At 43.2% G+C, this 13,049-nt stretch overlaps 1 protein-coding gene and 1 pseudogene across 3 annotated transcripts in view; one reads left to right on the top strand and one right to left on the bottom strand.

Moving 5' to 3' along the window:
- Window positions 1-3,428: 3,428 nt before the first annotated feature.
- On the bottom strand, window positions 3,429-3,688 carry LOC111753678 (high mobility group nucleosome-binding domain-containing protein 3-like; annotated as a pseudogene).
- A 7,948-nt stretch (window positions 3,689-11,636) lies between these two features.
- Window positions 11,637-13,049, top strand: part of Il17d (interleukin 17D) — a 61,798-nt gene continuing 60,385 nt past the window's right edge. For 2 of the 3 annotated variants that reach the window (XM_063232489.1, XM_063232490.1), the window contains exons 1-2: window positions 11,637-12,313; window positions 12,739-13,028. In XM_063232489.1, the coding sequence (XP_063088559.1) occupies window positions 11,951-12,313; window positions 12,739-13,028 (653 nt within the window). In that variant the 5' untranslated portion in view covers window positions 11,637-11,950. The remainder of the gene's footprint in view (window positions 12,314-12,738; window positions 13,029-13,049) is intronic. The other variant, XM_013141020.2, reaches the window with a different exon arrangement.

A 13,049-nucleotide genomic window follows, 5' to 3' on the forward strand; every position in this document is an offset into this window, starting at 1 on the left:
CCAACAGAGGACATTCTGGGAACGGGCAGACTAGCTGGAACAGGACCCTGCAGTGACTTCAGTCGCATATTCCCCTCTCAAGTGGGATTGGTGGGGAGTGCTTGGCCTGGTGATGCCGCGGACTAAGATCCAGTAGGCTAGTCCAAATCAGGTCCCTGCGCCTGGCGGTGCACCCTAGCAGTGAAGCCTTCACTAGGTTGATCTGGTGGGACGGACCCAGCAGAGGCTGCCCAGGTCTGTGTCTCCCTAGTACACTGCAGTGGGCAGGAACACCTAGCCAGCGGATTCAAACAAACTGTAACAGACAAAGAGAAAAAAAAAAAAAACTGGGCCTCCTACATACGCTTGTATGGAAGGAACAAAAAGTATGGGAAGAGGAAGCAACAAGAAAGGGTCCTCAGACTCCAATCCTGAGGACACTGATCCAGGAAAGGTAAATGCAAAAGAGAACGAAGACAGAAAACATGCAATATCAGAGATGGCACCAATAGACATAAAGCAGTATCTCCAGAGCCTCATAGACGAGTTCAAAAATGAAGTATTTAATGAAATAAAGCAAGAAATAAGTAGAATAGTTAGAGAAATGCTAAGCACCACCCAAGAAAAAACAGATGGTGGAATGGAAGAACAGAAAAAAAGGAGAGAATTGTTTGGTGGAGAAAATAGAGAAAACATAGAATATGTGAAGCAGGTTCAAAGAGATTACCAGGAAACTAAAAACTCTATTGAAAACTGGCATAACAGCTTGAAAGAAACTAAAGATAGATTATTAGAACTGGAGGACAGATTTGTAAGGTGGGAGCATGAAATGAAAAACTTCTTAAAAATAAAACAAACAGCAATAATACAAAGGCTAGAAGATGATGAGGATCTATAACTTAAGAATTAAGAATATAAAAGAAGTAGGGACACAAACAAATCAACTACAAAAGCTATTCACAGAAATAATCTAGGAGAATTTTCCTAATTTAGCAAAAGGTAAAGATATTCAGATATATGAGGCATACAGGACCCTAGCCACCTACAACCCAAACAGAGCTACACCCAGGCATGTAATAATCAAAATTCCAGAAATCCAATATAAGAACAGAATATTAAAAGCCATCAGAGACAAGAAACAGATCACTTACAAGGGAACACCCGTCAGAATTACAGCACACTTCTCAGCACAAACTATCAAATCACGAAGAGCGTGGGGGGGGAATAATTCAAGCTTTGAAAGATAATAACCTCCAGCCAAGATTGATATATCCTGCACAATGTCCCTAGAAATTGATGGAAAAACAAGGTGCTTCCAGGATAAAGAGGAACTAAGGGAATTTGCAACCACCAATTCAACTCTACAGAGATTACCGTAGGATATTCTAAAAATGAAAAATACCAAGATTCCAGAAACAGTGGCAGAGAGGCCACAATGAATGGAGCAGAAAGTGAAATGAAGAAAACAAACTGACAACTAATGACAGAAAAAGAGCTCAACAGAAATGAGGCAGAGAAGGTTGGATGGTAGTTACAGCCATTTTGGAGAAAACAAGACATCATAATAGGTAGTGCTGATTTAGTATGCTCTTGTTTTGAAGTCCCATCAAGCTTTTGTTCTTCTGTCTCCATTGGTTTTAACCTATTGTATCTTATTGGATTTTATTATATGTGATAATATAAAAACTTTTATAGACAAGGAGATTATACAGAAACCATTGTTCATTTTCTGTTAGTTGATTCTAAATACCCTGTAATACTGTCATTCTCTTGAACGGTTTTACATTGTCTTGATATGTTTGATGCTACAGTATACGAAGTTATACCCAAAGATTTTAAGGAAAGAGACACTATGGTAACTACTTTTATGTCGAGATTATTTTGTGGTGAAACACTATTTTGCTTAAATGGCTATGTCTTGACCTGCGCTGTTTCATTGTTATGCCCTCTCTTTTATCTCAATCTCCTTTTTATTATCTACTTTTTCATTTTTATCCCTTTAATTAAGGGAAAAATAAATAAAAATAGCAGGAGATATTATAGTAACCCACACTGATTTCCTATTAACTTGATTTGAAACCCTGTATTGCTCTCACCATCTTGTTTTGACTGATTTTCCTCTATTCTGTTATGCTTATAGTACCAAGTTCGAAAGTATAGGCAACAACTGTGAAGACAATAAGATTCATTGTGACGCCCATTCTGGTGACTATTATCTTCTTTTGAATGCTTCTAATGTCTCCAATGTTTTGGTTTTATTGGTCTTGTTCTTTACTGTTTTGTTCAATTTTATTATAACTGGTGATATAGGCAATTCTTTTTAAGATAGCAAGAGGCATTTGGTAACCATTGTTGATCACCTTGTATTTTGTTTTTACATTATCTATTATGTCCATCCTTTTGATTTGACTGACTCTGTCCTGTTATGTCAAATTTGGTTTTACTTCAAAAAAAAATAATAATAACTGTGGGAGTAATAAAACCCAAAATGTGTAATTGTCATTGTACAAAAGAAAGTGCTCTATCACTGCATATATATTTAAGTGTATAAGATACATAACCACATTACTGAGTTTTGTTGGATCATTGAACAAAACTGTCTGCAGTTTCACTGTTTGAAAGTCCTTTCTATATGCTTTAATTTTGTAACTTGAGCAACTATTTCTAAGATGACAATATGTAATTAACTAATGATTTCCTACTGTTTATTTTTTGAAATTCTGTATAACTTGTATGCTTTTTCTGGTTTTTTTCTTTTTTTCTCCTTAAAATTAAAAAAAAAAAAAAGAAAAATATTCATCCTTATATATTTTGTATGCCAACTAGTAGAGCCCTAAGAAATTAAGAAAAAATAACAGAAAAATCAAGAATCAAATAAAAAGAAACAGGCAAAATGACAACAACAAAGAACAATAGGTTTTCAAAACAAGAAAATGGGATTTAATCATGGTTGTTGTATATTTTTATCTTCAAAATAGTTGCTCAGGTTACAGGAGTAAAACAAAACAGTAAAATGGAGCAAAACATTTGATTTCAAAAACAAGACAGGGGGCCGGGAATTTAGCTCAGGGGCTCAAGTGCTTGCCTGTTAAGCGTAAGGTCATGAGTTCAATCCCTGGTACAGAAAAAAAAAAAAAAAAACAAGACAAAAGGACTCCCCACAGTTGGTGATAGTGCATGTTGTTATCCTCCAGCTAGATTCTCAGGCCACCAGTTTTAGACCTGCAAAGTCAGTCAAACAGCACAAACATTAAGATATTCTCTTACCTCAATTACTGTCATCCCAGCCTGATTTCCTCTGAATCAGCCCACTGCTTATGGGAGGGCTACTCTTCTTGTCTCCCAGCCCATGCACCAGCGACTCACTGAAGGTGTGATTTGGCTGCCTGATTCTCTTCCAGTTCCCCACGGCAGCTGCTCCTGGCTCCCATCCCAACTTTTGTGGCAGTTCACTCTCCCTCCTTGTCTACAGAGTCAGTTTTCTGGGCCATCTTTTCTAGCTTTCTACCTTCCTCCTCCTGCTCCTCTTTATCACTTGTGTTGATTTTTGTTCCAGATTCTTTATTAGCAGATGTTTTTCTGAGTTTAGGCTCAGGTTTTGGAGGATCAGGTTTCATGGACAATCCAGCAAGCTGTCTTGTGCATTCCTGTTTACTCCCTTCCCTTTGGATCCATTTTTGCTCTCTGTATTCTCTAGAGACTTTCTCATCAACTTAGTGACTGTGGGTTCAGTGGCAAGTAAAGGTGGACTGCAAGACCCACGGCTGCCACCTTACACTGTTGCTGGTGTCCAAACTTCTCAAAAATTGAGGACACAAAAGACAGAAAAATGTCTGAGGAACTATTCCAGATTAGACTAAGGGACTGCACGTCAACAAAAGTGAATACATGGTCCCAAACCAGATCCTGGGCTGGGGGTAGGAATGAGATGTGTTTTAAAGACATGGTAAAGATGAATAATTAAAATTTGAATAGGTCTGTATATTAGCAATGTATCTATAAAATTACTCAATTTTGATAATTATACTATCATTACATAAGTAAATGTCGTGTTCCTGGGAAATAAACACGGACGCATTTTGGGACAAAGCGTTCTGATGTCTGAGATTCAACAATTCAGTGTTCAGAGGGGAAAGTACAATAATAAAGGAAATATGAAAATGTCTTAACAATTACTGAATCTGACTGGAAGGTATATGGTGTTCTTTTGTACTATTTTTAGAACTTTTCAAAAATCAAATTATTTCAAAGTAAAAATTTTTAAACAAAGGTAATGAAAAAAATAAAGCTAGTGGAGGATGATAAAAATTCTTGATTTAAAATGGGTGTGTTTTGGGCTGGAAATTTAGCTCAGTGGCATAAGCCCCTGCCTCGCAAGTGCACAGTCAGTCATGAGTTCGATCCTTGGTACCAATTAATACATAAATAAATAAAATGGGTGTGTTTTGCATGCCTATAATCCCAGCACTCTGGGAGGCTGAAGCAGGGGAATCACAAGTTCAAGGCAAGGCTGTGCAACTTGGTGATTTAGCAAAACCTTGTCTCAAAATTAAAAGATAAAAAAGGCCTGGTATGAGATTAATGAAAAGGGTCCAGGTTCAATCCCAGTAAACTCCCGCATCTTGATTAATACCAAGAAGGGGAAATAAAAGAGAAAGGTTCAAAGAGCAGATAGGCAAAGAGAAAACAAGTAGAAAGACTGTAGGATTTAAAATCAAATTAATAACAGCATTAACTTGTTTCTAATTACTGCTATTACCTGAAGCAGGCTAACTTTATAAAGAAAAGAGGTTTATCTATCTCCTAGATTTGGATGTTCAAGATTAAGACGCCACTTTGGCTTTGATTAGTGAGAGGCTAGAGTCTCAGAATCTCTTCCGAGGGTGTACCTCCCCGCAGCCAAGGAACTTAAAAGCCTGCCTCTGGGTCTCACCTCTTACAGTATCTGCACCATAATTTTTACACTGAAGACTGAGCTTCCAACACATTGGGGGAGATATGTCATAGACATATCTGTGACCATAATCATGATGCATGAACTTCACTAGACTAAGAAACAGTTAAAACATTAGTAGAACATGCTCTGGGCTTATCTGGGTGGATCATGAGGTTATGGCCTTGGACGCTATGAATGGTCTCTTTCCTGAGGTCCTTTATGCCATTCACTGCGCTGCTTCTCAGGCACCAGAAATTCGGCCATATCCTTCTACCATGATTTTCCTGCCTCGGAGCCAGCTGATTATGGACTGAATCCATGCAAACTATGAGCTAGATTAAACCTTTCCTCCTTTAAATTGTGATAGGTACTTTTTTAATACCGAATATTAAATTTATGATCTCAAGCTTGCCAAGCAGGCACTTATGCCACTGAGCTAAATCTCTGGCCCTGTGATAGGTATCGTGTCATAGCAGTGAGAAACCTGACCAGTACAAGAAATTGGTACTAGAGAATTGGGGTCATTGCTGTGATTGTACCTGATCATGTGGTTTAGAAACCTTTGGAACTGGTTTAAGGGAAGACTTTGGAAAGATCTGAAGATGCCGGCTAGTGAAGCCCTAGAACACTGTAAGTGGAACCTGATGGGAGATTCTGGTTAGAAATCAGATGAACACGATGCAAATAAGCATACAGAGAAGAAAGGCCAGGCTCAGGACCTTTCAGGGGAAACAAGGACTCCATCGGCAGTTGGACTAGAGGCCACATGTATTACACTGTAACAGGCAATATGAATATGTTTTCCCCTTTTTTCCTGAGACTTTGGGGAAAACTAAAATTAAAGGTAATGGACTAATTAACCTGATGTAGGAAATTTCAAGGCAGCCCAACATTCAGCTGTAGTAGAGTTTAATGATAAATGCTTTTAGTCAAATTTACAATGAGAATCAAAGACAGAGTAGAAAAAAAATTAAAAATTAAATTTTGGCCTAGAAAGACCATTACAAAGTTGGACCCATAAGTATGTGGCATTGAAAGATTAGTGTCATTAAAAAGAAACCAAACATAGTGTACAGAGAGAAAAAAAAAAAAAGGATGCCTTGAGAACATCTCAGAAATCAGCAAGAACCCACCTGTGGCTGACTCAAAAGGATCAGTCTTTTCTTTGAAAAGAAATATGTGGGTCCTGTCCTCAAGAAGGGACTCTTAGAGCTGTGGATTTAGCTCAGTGCCATAAGCACCTGCCTTGCAAGCAGGCGGTCATGAGTTCAACCCCTTGTACTGATAAAAAAAAAAAAAAGAAAAGAAAGAAAAAGAATGGACTCTTAGGGCAGTTGGTGATACATGCCTGTAATCCCAACACTCACAAAGCTGAAGCAGAAGACCACTGCAAGTTTGAAGACAGCCTGGGCTACATAGTGAGTTCAAGGCCAGCCAGAACAACATAGTGAAACCCTATCTCAAAAAAGCAAAGACAAAACAAAGGAATTCTTATGGGGTTGATGTCCCAGCATTCGTTTCACTGTGTTCAGCCACACAGTTGCTCAGAGTCTTCTGTAGCTACGGTCTAAAAAGGCCTAGTTTCTACTGTTGTGGACAACAGACCTGGCAATATCCACATGATCCTGATTTTGCCAGCATGAAGAATGCCAGAGTTGTGGGCCAGGGAGGCTTCCACCATACTTCAGACGAAGACCTTGGAGGCCAGGCAAGGAGCTCCTTGAGAGGCTGGGGTGGAAAGCTGTGGGAATGAAGTCCAAGATGTTGTAGAGACCCCAGCAAGTTAGAGAGTCCAAAAATGTTGGAGTCTGTCAAGGACAGCAACAGCTTCAGGCAGTGACGGGAGCCACCCCCGGAGATAAATCATTTCCTGTGGGTTCAAACTTGAAAGGGACAGGAGTGAGACACCCAGGCTCTGCAGTACTCATAGTTTACCACCATGTTCCCCAAATGCCAGCTATGGAGCTGCAGGACTTAATATTTGCCCTGCTGCGTTTTGGTCTTGATTTGGTCTAATTCTCTCCTATCCATCAATCCCTGCCTTTTTGGATAAGAATATTTATCCTGTGCCATTGCCCCTTGGGACTGTGTAACTTGTTTTTTTATCTTTATAGATGTTTACAGATAAGAGTTTGCCTTGAGTCTCAGAAGAGATTTGGGACTGGATTTTTGAAAAATGCTGAAATATTGAGACTTTGGAAGAGATTATTGCACTTTTGGTTGTACTTGGGATAGTTGTTATGGTCTGTGTCTAATTGTCCCCCAAGGCCTCAGGCAGTCACAGACAGGACTTTTTCAGATGCAGCTGGATCTAAAGTGTGTACTTGATTCACAGTGCAATGCAAAGATTAAGTCTGCCATATTAAGAGGAATTACTAAATCAGTCCACTGATTGGTTTCGTACTACCCTAATCCTGGTAGTGCAGATAAAATAGAAAAGGAGGATAAAAAGTTGCTAAGGTCTCTCGCTTGCTTCACGACTTTCTGTTCACCATGAGCAGTTTCTCCTCCGTGATGTCTGCCTGCCATGCCACCCTGCCTCAGAGTCAGCCAGCAGTGAACTGAAACTTCTCTGGACTATGAACCAGATAAATCTTTCCTTCCTTAACTTTGGGTGTTTGTTGGGGACACAAATTATATTGAGTCTGGGGATATCTGTGCTTGTTCTTGTCCTGCCCTTGAGCCAAACTGGAACACAGAAACTCCCTGATCTTTTCTGGTCACAGCTGGAAGTGCCAGGGCTGATGATGCTGTGGCACTCACAGGGCAAAAAAGACCTGCTGGAGATGACAGGCCCTGCCCCGTCTCATTCTTGTCCTTGTCCTTGCAGGAATGGTTTGATCCTCCTAATGCACTGTAGTTGCTGTTACTGTTCCTGAAAACGCTTAGTGCCCTTTACCTACTGCCTTTCATTCAGATCTAATGAATAAATACCAAGAGTCTGGGTGCCTCATGGTCTTTCGTTCCCCAAGAAGAGCCGTTCATCCCAGGTCTCTGCCTGCACCCCTATTTTGTCTCTTGCTCTCTCTGCTGTATGCTGTAATTCCAGGCAGCCTGGAACCCACTGCAGGGGTCTTTAATAGGTGTCAGACATTTTGTCTTAGCAGTGAGAAAACTAACTAAGGCAATTATGTTGGGTGAAAAAATAAACTTGTTAATGTCTTTATTTGCAAATTAATTATGATTTGAGATGTTTGGGAATGAGGTTGAAAGGGGTGAATTGTGGAAATTAGTCCTGATATGTCAACTTCATGGGATTAAGAAACACTTAGAAGGGGCTGGTGATTTAGCTCAGTGGCAAAAGTACCACCTGGCAATGCAAGGTCATGAGTTCAATCCCTGGTACAAAAAAACAAAAACCAAAAAACCACTTAGAAGATTAGTATCCTCCCGAGCGTATCTGGATGGGTCATGGAGGCATGGGTTTGGGGAGTGCAGATGGTTCTTTACCCATCCCTCTTTGGTGCCACTCCTTGCCCTCTTCCCCAGCCACTGTGAACCAAGCAGCTTTTTTCCTCCATGCCCTTGTGGCATGATGCTGCTGCCTTGGATCCAACTGACTTTGGACTGAATCTTCTTAAACTGTGAGATAAATTAAACACTTCTTCAAGTTGTGAGTGCCAGGTATTGTTTCAATAATGAGAAAGCTCATTTGTACAATATCTAAACCATAACAGTAATAACATAGTAAACAAAATCATATTAGTATTTGCGTAAGTAGTAAATGCTATGCCGGGACCTGGAGCACCGGGAAACCAAGAAACCCCTCCCCACCTTGTCTATTTGTTTTGTTGAACTTCAATATACATGAAAGTATGGACAGCTATTTTGAGGAGAACGAGAGACTCTACAACAGCCATTAGTGACTTCCCTATTGTCTGGTTCTGAAGACCTAAAACGTCTTCCTCATTCTGTTTTTGTGTGTGTGTGTGTGTGTCATTTTCCTTTTTATCGGTACCAGGGATCGAACTCACGACTGCCCGCTTGCAAGGCAGGCCCTTATGCCGCTGAGCTAAATCCCTAGCCCCTCTGATCAGTTTTATACTATGTTGTTTTGTATGAATTCTCTGTATGTGAAGACATAGACAACTATTGATAGTGAAGATCTCAGATTGTCTAGCTTTGAAATTTACATCTCTTACTTTGCTTTCTCATGTCTTGTTTTGTTGTGTTTAATTTTTAAAAAATTTAAAAATAAAAAAAAAAGAATAGAGCTGGGAAAGCAAATAGATTACCTGTATAGATTGTTATGTTAGCTTACTATTACTGTGACAAAACACCTGAGGTAACCCACAGGGAGAAAAAGTTTAGTGAGGTTCTGTTTCAGAGGTTGAGTCCACAGTTACTTGGCTTTGTTTGTTTCTTTGAGACTGTGGCAGCACAACACATTATAGTGGGAGCATGTGGTGCAGGAGGCCTGTTTCCCTGGTGGCAGCCCGAAAGCAAGGAGAAAAGGAGACCAGCACCTCACAATTCCCTTTAAGAGCACATACCCTATAACCTGACTTCCTCTCCCTAGGCTCCACCTCTAGAATTCTGCTGCCTCCCAATAACGCTGTGGACTAAGGACCAAGCATTTGACACATGGACCACTAAAGAGAGATTTATCCAAACTATAGCAAATGCTAGCCTGAAGTTTGTTGGAAATTATAATTGAGTCTAGTCTGCTTAACTATGAATTTTTAAAAATTATTTCAGTAAAGTATAGCAGAGGAAAAAAGCAAGGCATTTAGTACAGTAACACCATGGTAATACAGATCCTAAATCCAAACTAGACAAGAAAACAACTCAAACGTGAAACAGTGGGGCTAGGAGTACAGCTTGGTGTAGAACTCTTATCTGGCATGCACAAGACCCTGGGTCCCACCTCTAGCACTGGGGAAATGCAGTAATTATGAAAAATGGTAGGATTAGGCTAGACAATGTCAGAATTGTGAGAGTGGAAAAGAATGTGATTGTGTCAGGACATCTGAAATTAACTATTGGGACTACTAGCTAAGTTGAGACTGCTGGTGATGCCTTGGCAAGGCCATATGGTTTGATATTTGGTATGAGAACAAAAAAGGTTGAAGCTAAAAGTCATTTAGAAATCATCTGTGTGCAGCTGAAAGGTGCTGGGAATGATAAACAGGAACAGTGGTGAATCCAGGGGCTAAAATTCTCTCTGAATAAAGCCGTGGACAGGAAGATGACAGCAATGACTGCTCCCAGGGGAGCATATTTGAGGACGACCTCAGAAGACACCAAGGTTTGGGGAGATCCATCAGTAACCCCAGAAAAGTAAGTGCCAGCTCCTGAGATTCTTGGGGTTAAGGACTGTGAGAGAAGGAAAAGAAGAAGACAAAGCTGCGGTCAGGTGGAGCCCATATCCTTCTGATGGGAGGAAAGGCATTGGCTCCTCACTGCAGGGGTGTTTATTTACCCCTTTTTGCAACTTAATGTCACATGACACCCTTGTCGTCCTAGAACCCACTGTTCAGATTGTCTCGGGGTAGGCGTGCTCTGGGCTGAAGCAGCTTCTTCCAGTGGCTTGCCCCAGGTGCTCTTTGTTCTTGGGATGGCCATGCTCCAGCCTTGTAGTGTGGTGAATTTCCAGCTTCAAAGGCTCCCAACAGGTAAGCATGGGAGTAACCAACCGTACTTTAGCTTTTGGGGTCCTGGTGCCAAGGAATAGCTTAAAAGACTTCCTGACAGCTTGGTTAATGCTGAATCTTGCAGCTGTGCTGGTCTTTAGCTGAGTAAACCAGAGGATGAAGGAGAAGAACCGGGGAGAGGATGTGATTACACTGATGAAAATACATTCAGTAAAGAACACTGTAGGCACTGAATTTCTAAAGAAATATGGTGAGTTTGGTTTGAGTATTTCGTAGCCTTTTTTCCATTTGAGTGTATTCAATTTGGTCTCATTAACAAGTGCATTTTATAACTTCATAAATATGTTGACATTTGTAGAATTCATTATTCAATAAACACCTATTTGCCCTTGTTTGTAAAACTGTTTAGTCTCACAGGTGAGTTTTATTTTCTACCAACTTGATGAGCACTTTCACACTTGTGGCCTTTCACAAGATAGAAACTATTGTAAAAAGCAAATGTTTTCCACCTCCAAGGTAATCAGAGAGAAATGAGCTGTCATTTTATCAGCCCGCAGAAAACAGATAATAAAGCAGACTGGCACCACGACCATACATACAAAAAGATGAGACAGGCAGAATACTTCCAAGCAACACTCCTGAGAGACACTCCTAGACTCCTACAGCTTTTATTTTCTAAATAGAACCAGCGGTACATGAGTGTTGACGCCTTTATTCCCATTTTACTGGAAACAAAGAACATTTATCTGCTAGTCAAAGTGTTTTACAACCCAAATGTTTACTCACCAAGAGCTATCAGTTGCTTAAAGCCGGATTTTAGAGGGAGTTTTAGCAGTAAATGAAGCAATTACTAAACTTCAGTCACAGATTACTCAAGGCATATAAAAGTATTTTTCTATATAGCACAAATGAAACGTAGTTTAACTAATGGTTTACAATTTAGTCAAATGCCAAAGCTGAAAACCATTTAGGGAACCATAAATTACATGTTTTACACTTTCAAAAAGCTTTCAGCTGGTATTGATCATGTTTTCATTTTTAAAGCACGGCTGCTTTAACATAATCATGTTCATTAGCTGCCACCTAAAACGCATTAAGCATTTATTGCAGAATAAACACATGAGGTTTTCTTTTGTTCTGGAAGTATATGGTCCTTTATTTCAGTATATTTTCTTTATTCACAGAATATTAGGCTCGCATTACACGACCAGTGCACTTACAATTCAGTAATCATGGGGTAAGACTGTTCCAACATCGCCACAACAGACCAAGTGAGGCCCACTGACAGCCACAAGTGGGGCGCGGGGGGTATTCAGCGCTTTGAGTTTAGGGTTTGATAGGCACAGGGTCATTTTACAGGTTTAGGAGAAAGGAGAAAAAAACCTCCCCTCGCCTTATTAAAAAATGAGACTTGAAAATCTCTAATATACGTCTTCAAAACATGAGAACTCAGGAAGTAACTCCAAGGCGAATCCTTCTAGGTTTTGGGTTTAATCTTTCTCCAGCTGGTCTATTCTATTCTTGGCCCGCTTTCGTTCCTCGAGAAATCCTCTTCCTGAGCCAAACTCTGCCTCCTCTAACTTGGTCCTGGCGGGCCCACTCGCGGCGGCGGGGCCCTCCCGGCCAGTCTGCTCCTCCTCCTCCCGCCAGCCGGGACGCCCAGCTGCGGCCGCGCCGCGCGCCCAGCAGTCCGAGCCGGCGACGCGCGCCCTCGGGGCGGCCCCGGGTGTGTTCAGCTGCAGCGCCGCGGCTCACGCCTCCGCGCCGAACCTGCGCGCGCTGTCGGAAGATGCTGGGCACACTGGTGAGTGCGGTCCACGGGGCGCTCCTGAAGGAGAGGGCGCGGAGCCCTCGGCGTCCGTGCGCCCGGAGAAGCCGCAAGGGAACGGCGGGCGGCGCGGCGAGGCGGGGCAGGGCGGGGTCCGGGTGCGGTCCGGGTCGGAGCGCAGCGGCCGGCGGCGCCGGGTCCGCGGCCTCACGGGCACTCGCAGCCCGCCGCGCAGCAGCCCGGCAGGCACACGCACACGTGCACGCGCGCCCCGCAGCCGCCCCCCGCGCGGCCCCGGGCTCGGGGAGGCGGCGGCGGCGGGGGCCGGGGGCGCGCGGGCCGGCGGGGGGCGGGACCCCGGGGCCCCCGCGGGCGGCGGGCGGGCGGCGAGGGCGCGCGGGGGCCGGCGCGCGCGGCGCCCATGCTCGCGCTCACGGTCTGCGGCGGGGCCTGTCCCGCAGGTCTGGACGCTCGTGGCGGGGCTCCTGCTGGCGCTGCCGCCCGGCCGCGCGGCGGTGAGGGCGGGCCGGCGCCCGGCGAGGCCGCGGGGCTGCGCGGACCGGCCCGAGGAGCTCCTGGAGCAGCTGTACGGGCGGCTGGCGGCCGGCGTGCTCAGCGCCTTCCACCACACGCTGCAGCTGGGCCCGCGCGAGCAGGCGCGCAACGCGAGCTGCCCGGCAGGGGGCAGGCCCGCCGAGCGCCGCTTCCGGCCGCCCGCCAACTTGCGCAGCGTCTCGCCCTGGGCGTACAGGTGAGCGGGGCGGGCCGGAGA

The sequence above is a fragment of the Cavia porcellus genome, unplaced genomic scaffold (assembly GCF_034190915.1).
Source record: "Cavia porcellus strain 051 isolate PalLab524CR breed Dunkin Hartley unplaced genomic scaffold, mCavPor4.1 scaffold_21, whole genome shotgun sequence".
NCBI lineage: Eukaryota > Metazoa > Chordata > Mammalia > Rodentia > Caviidae > Cavia > Cavia porcellus.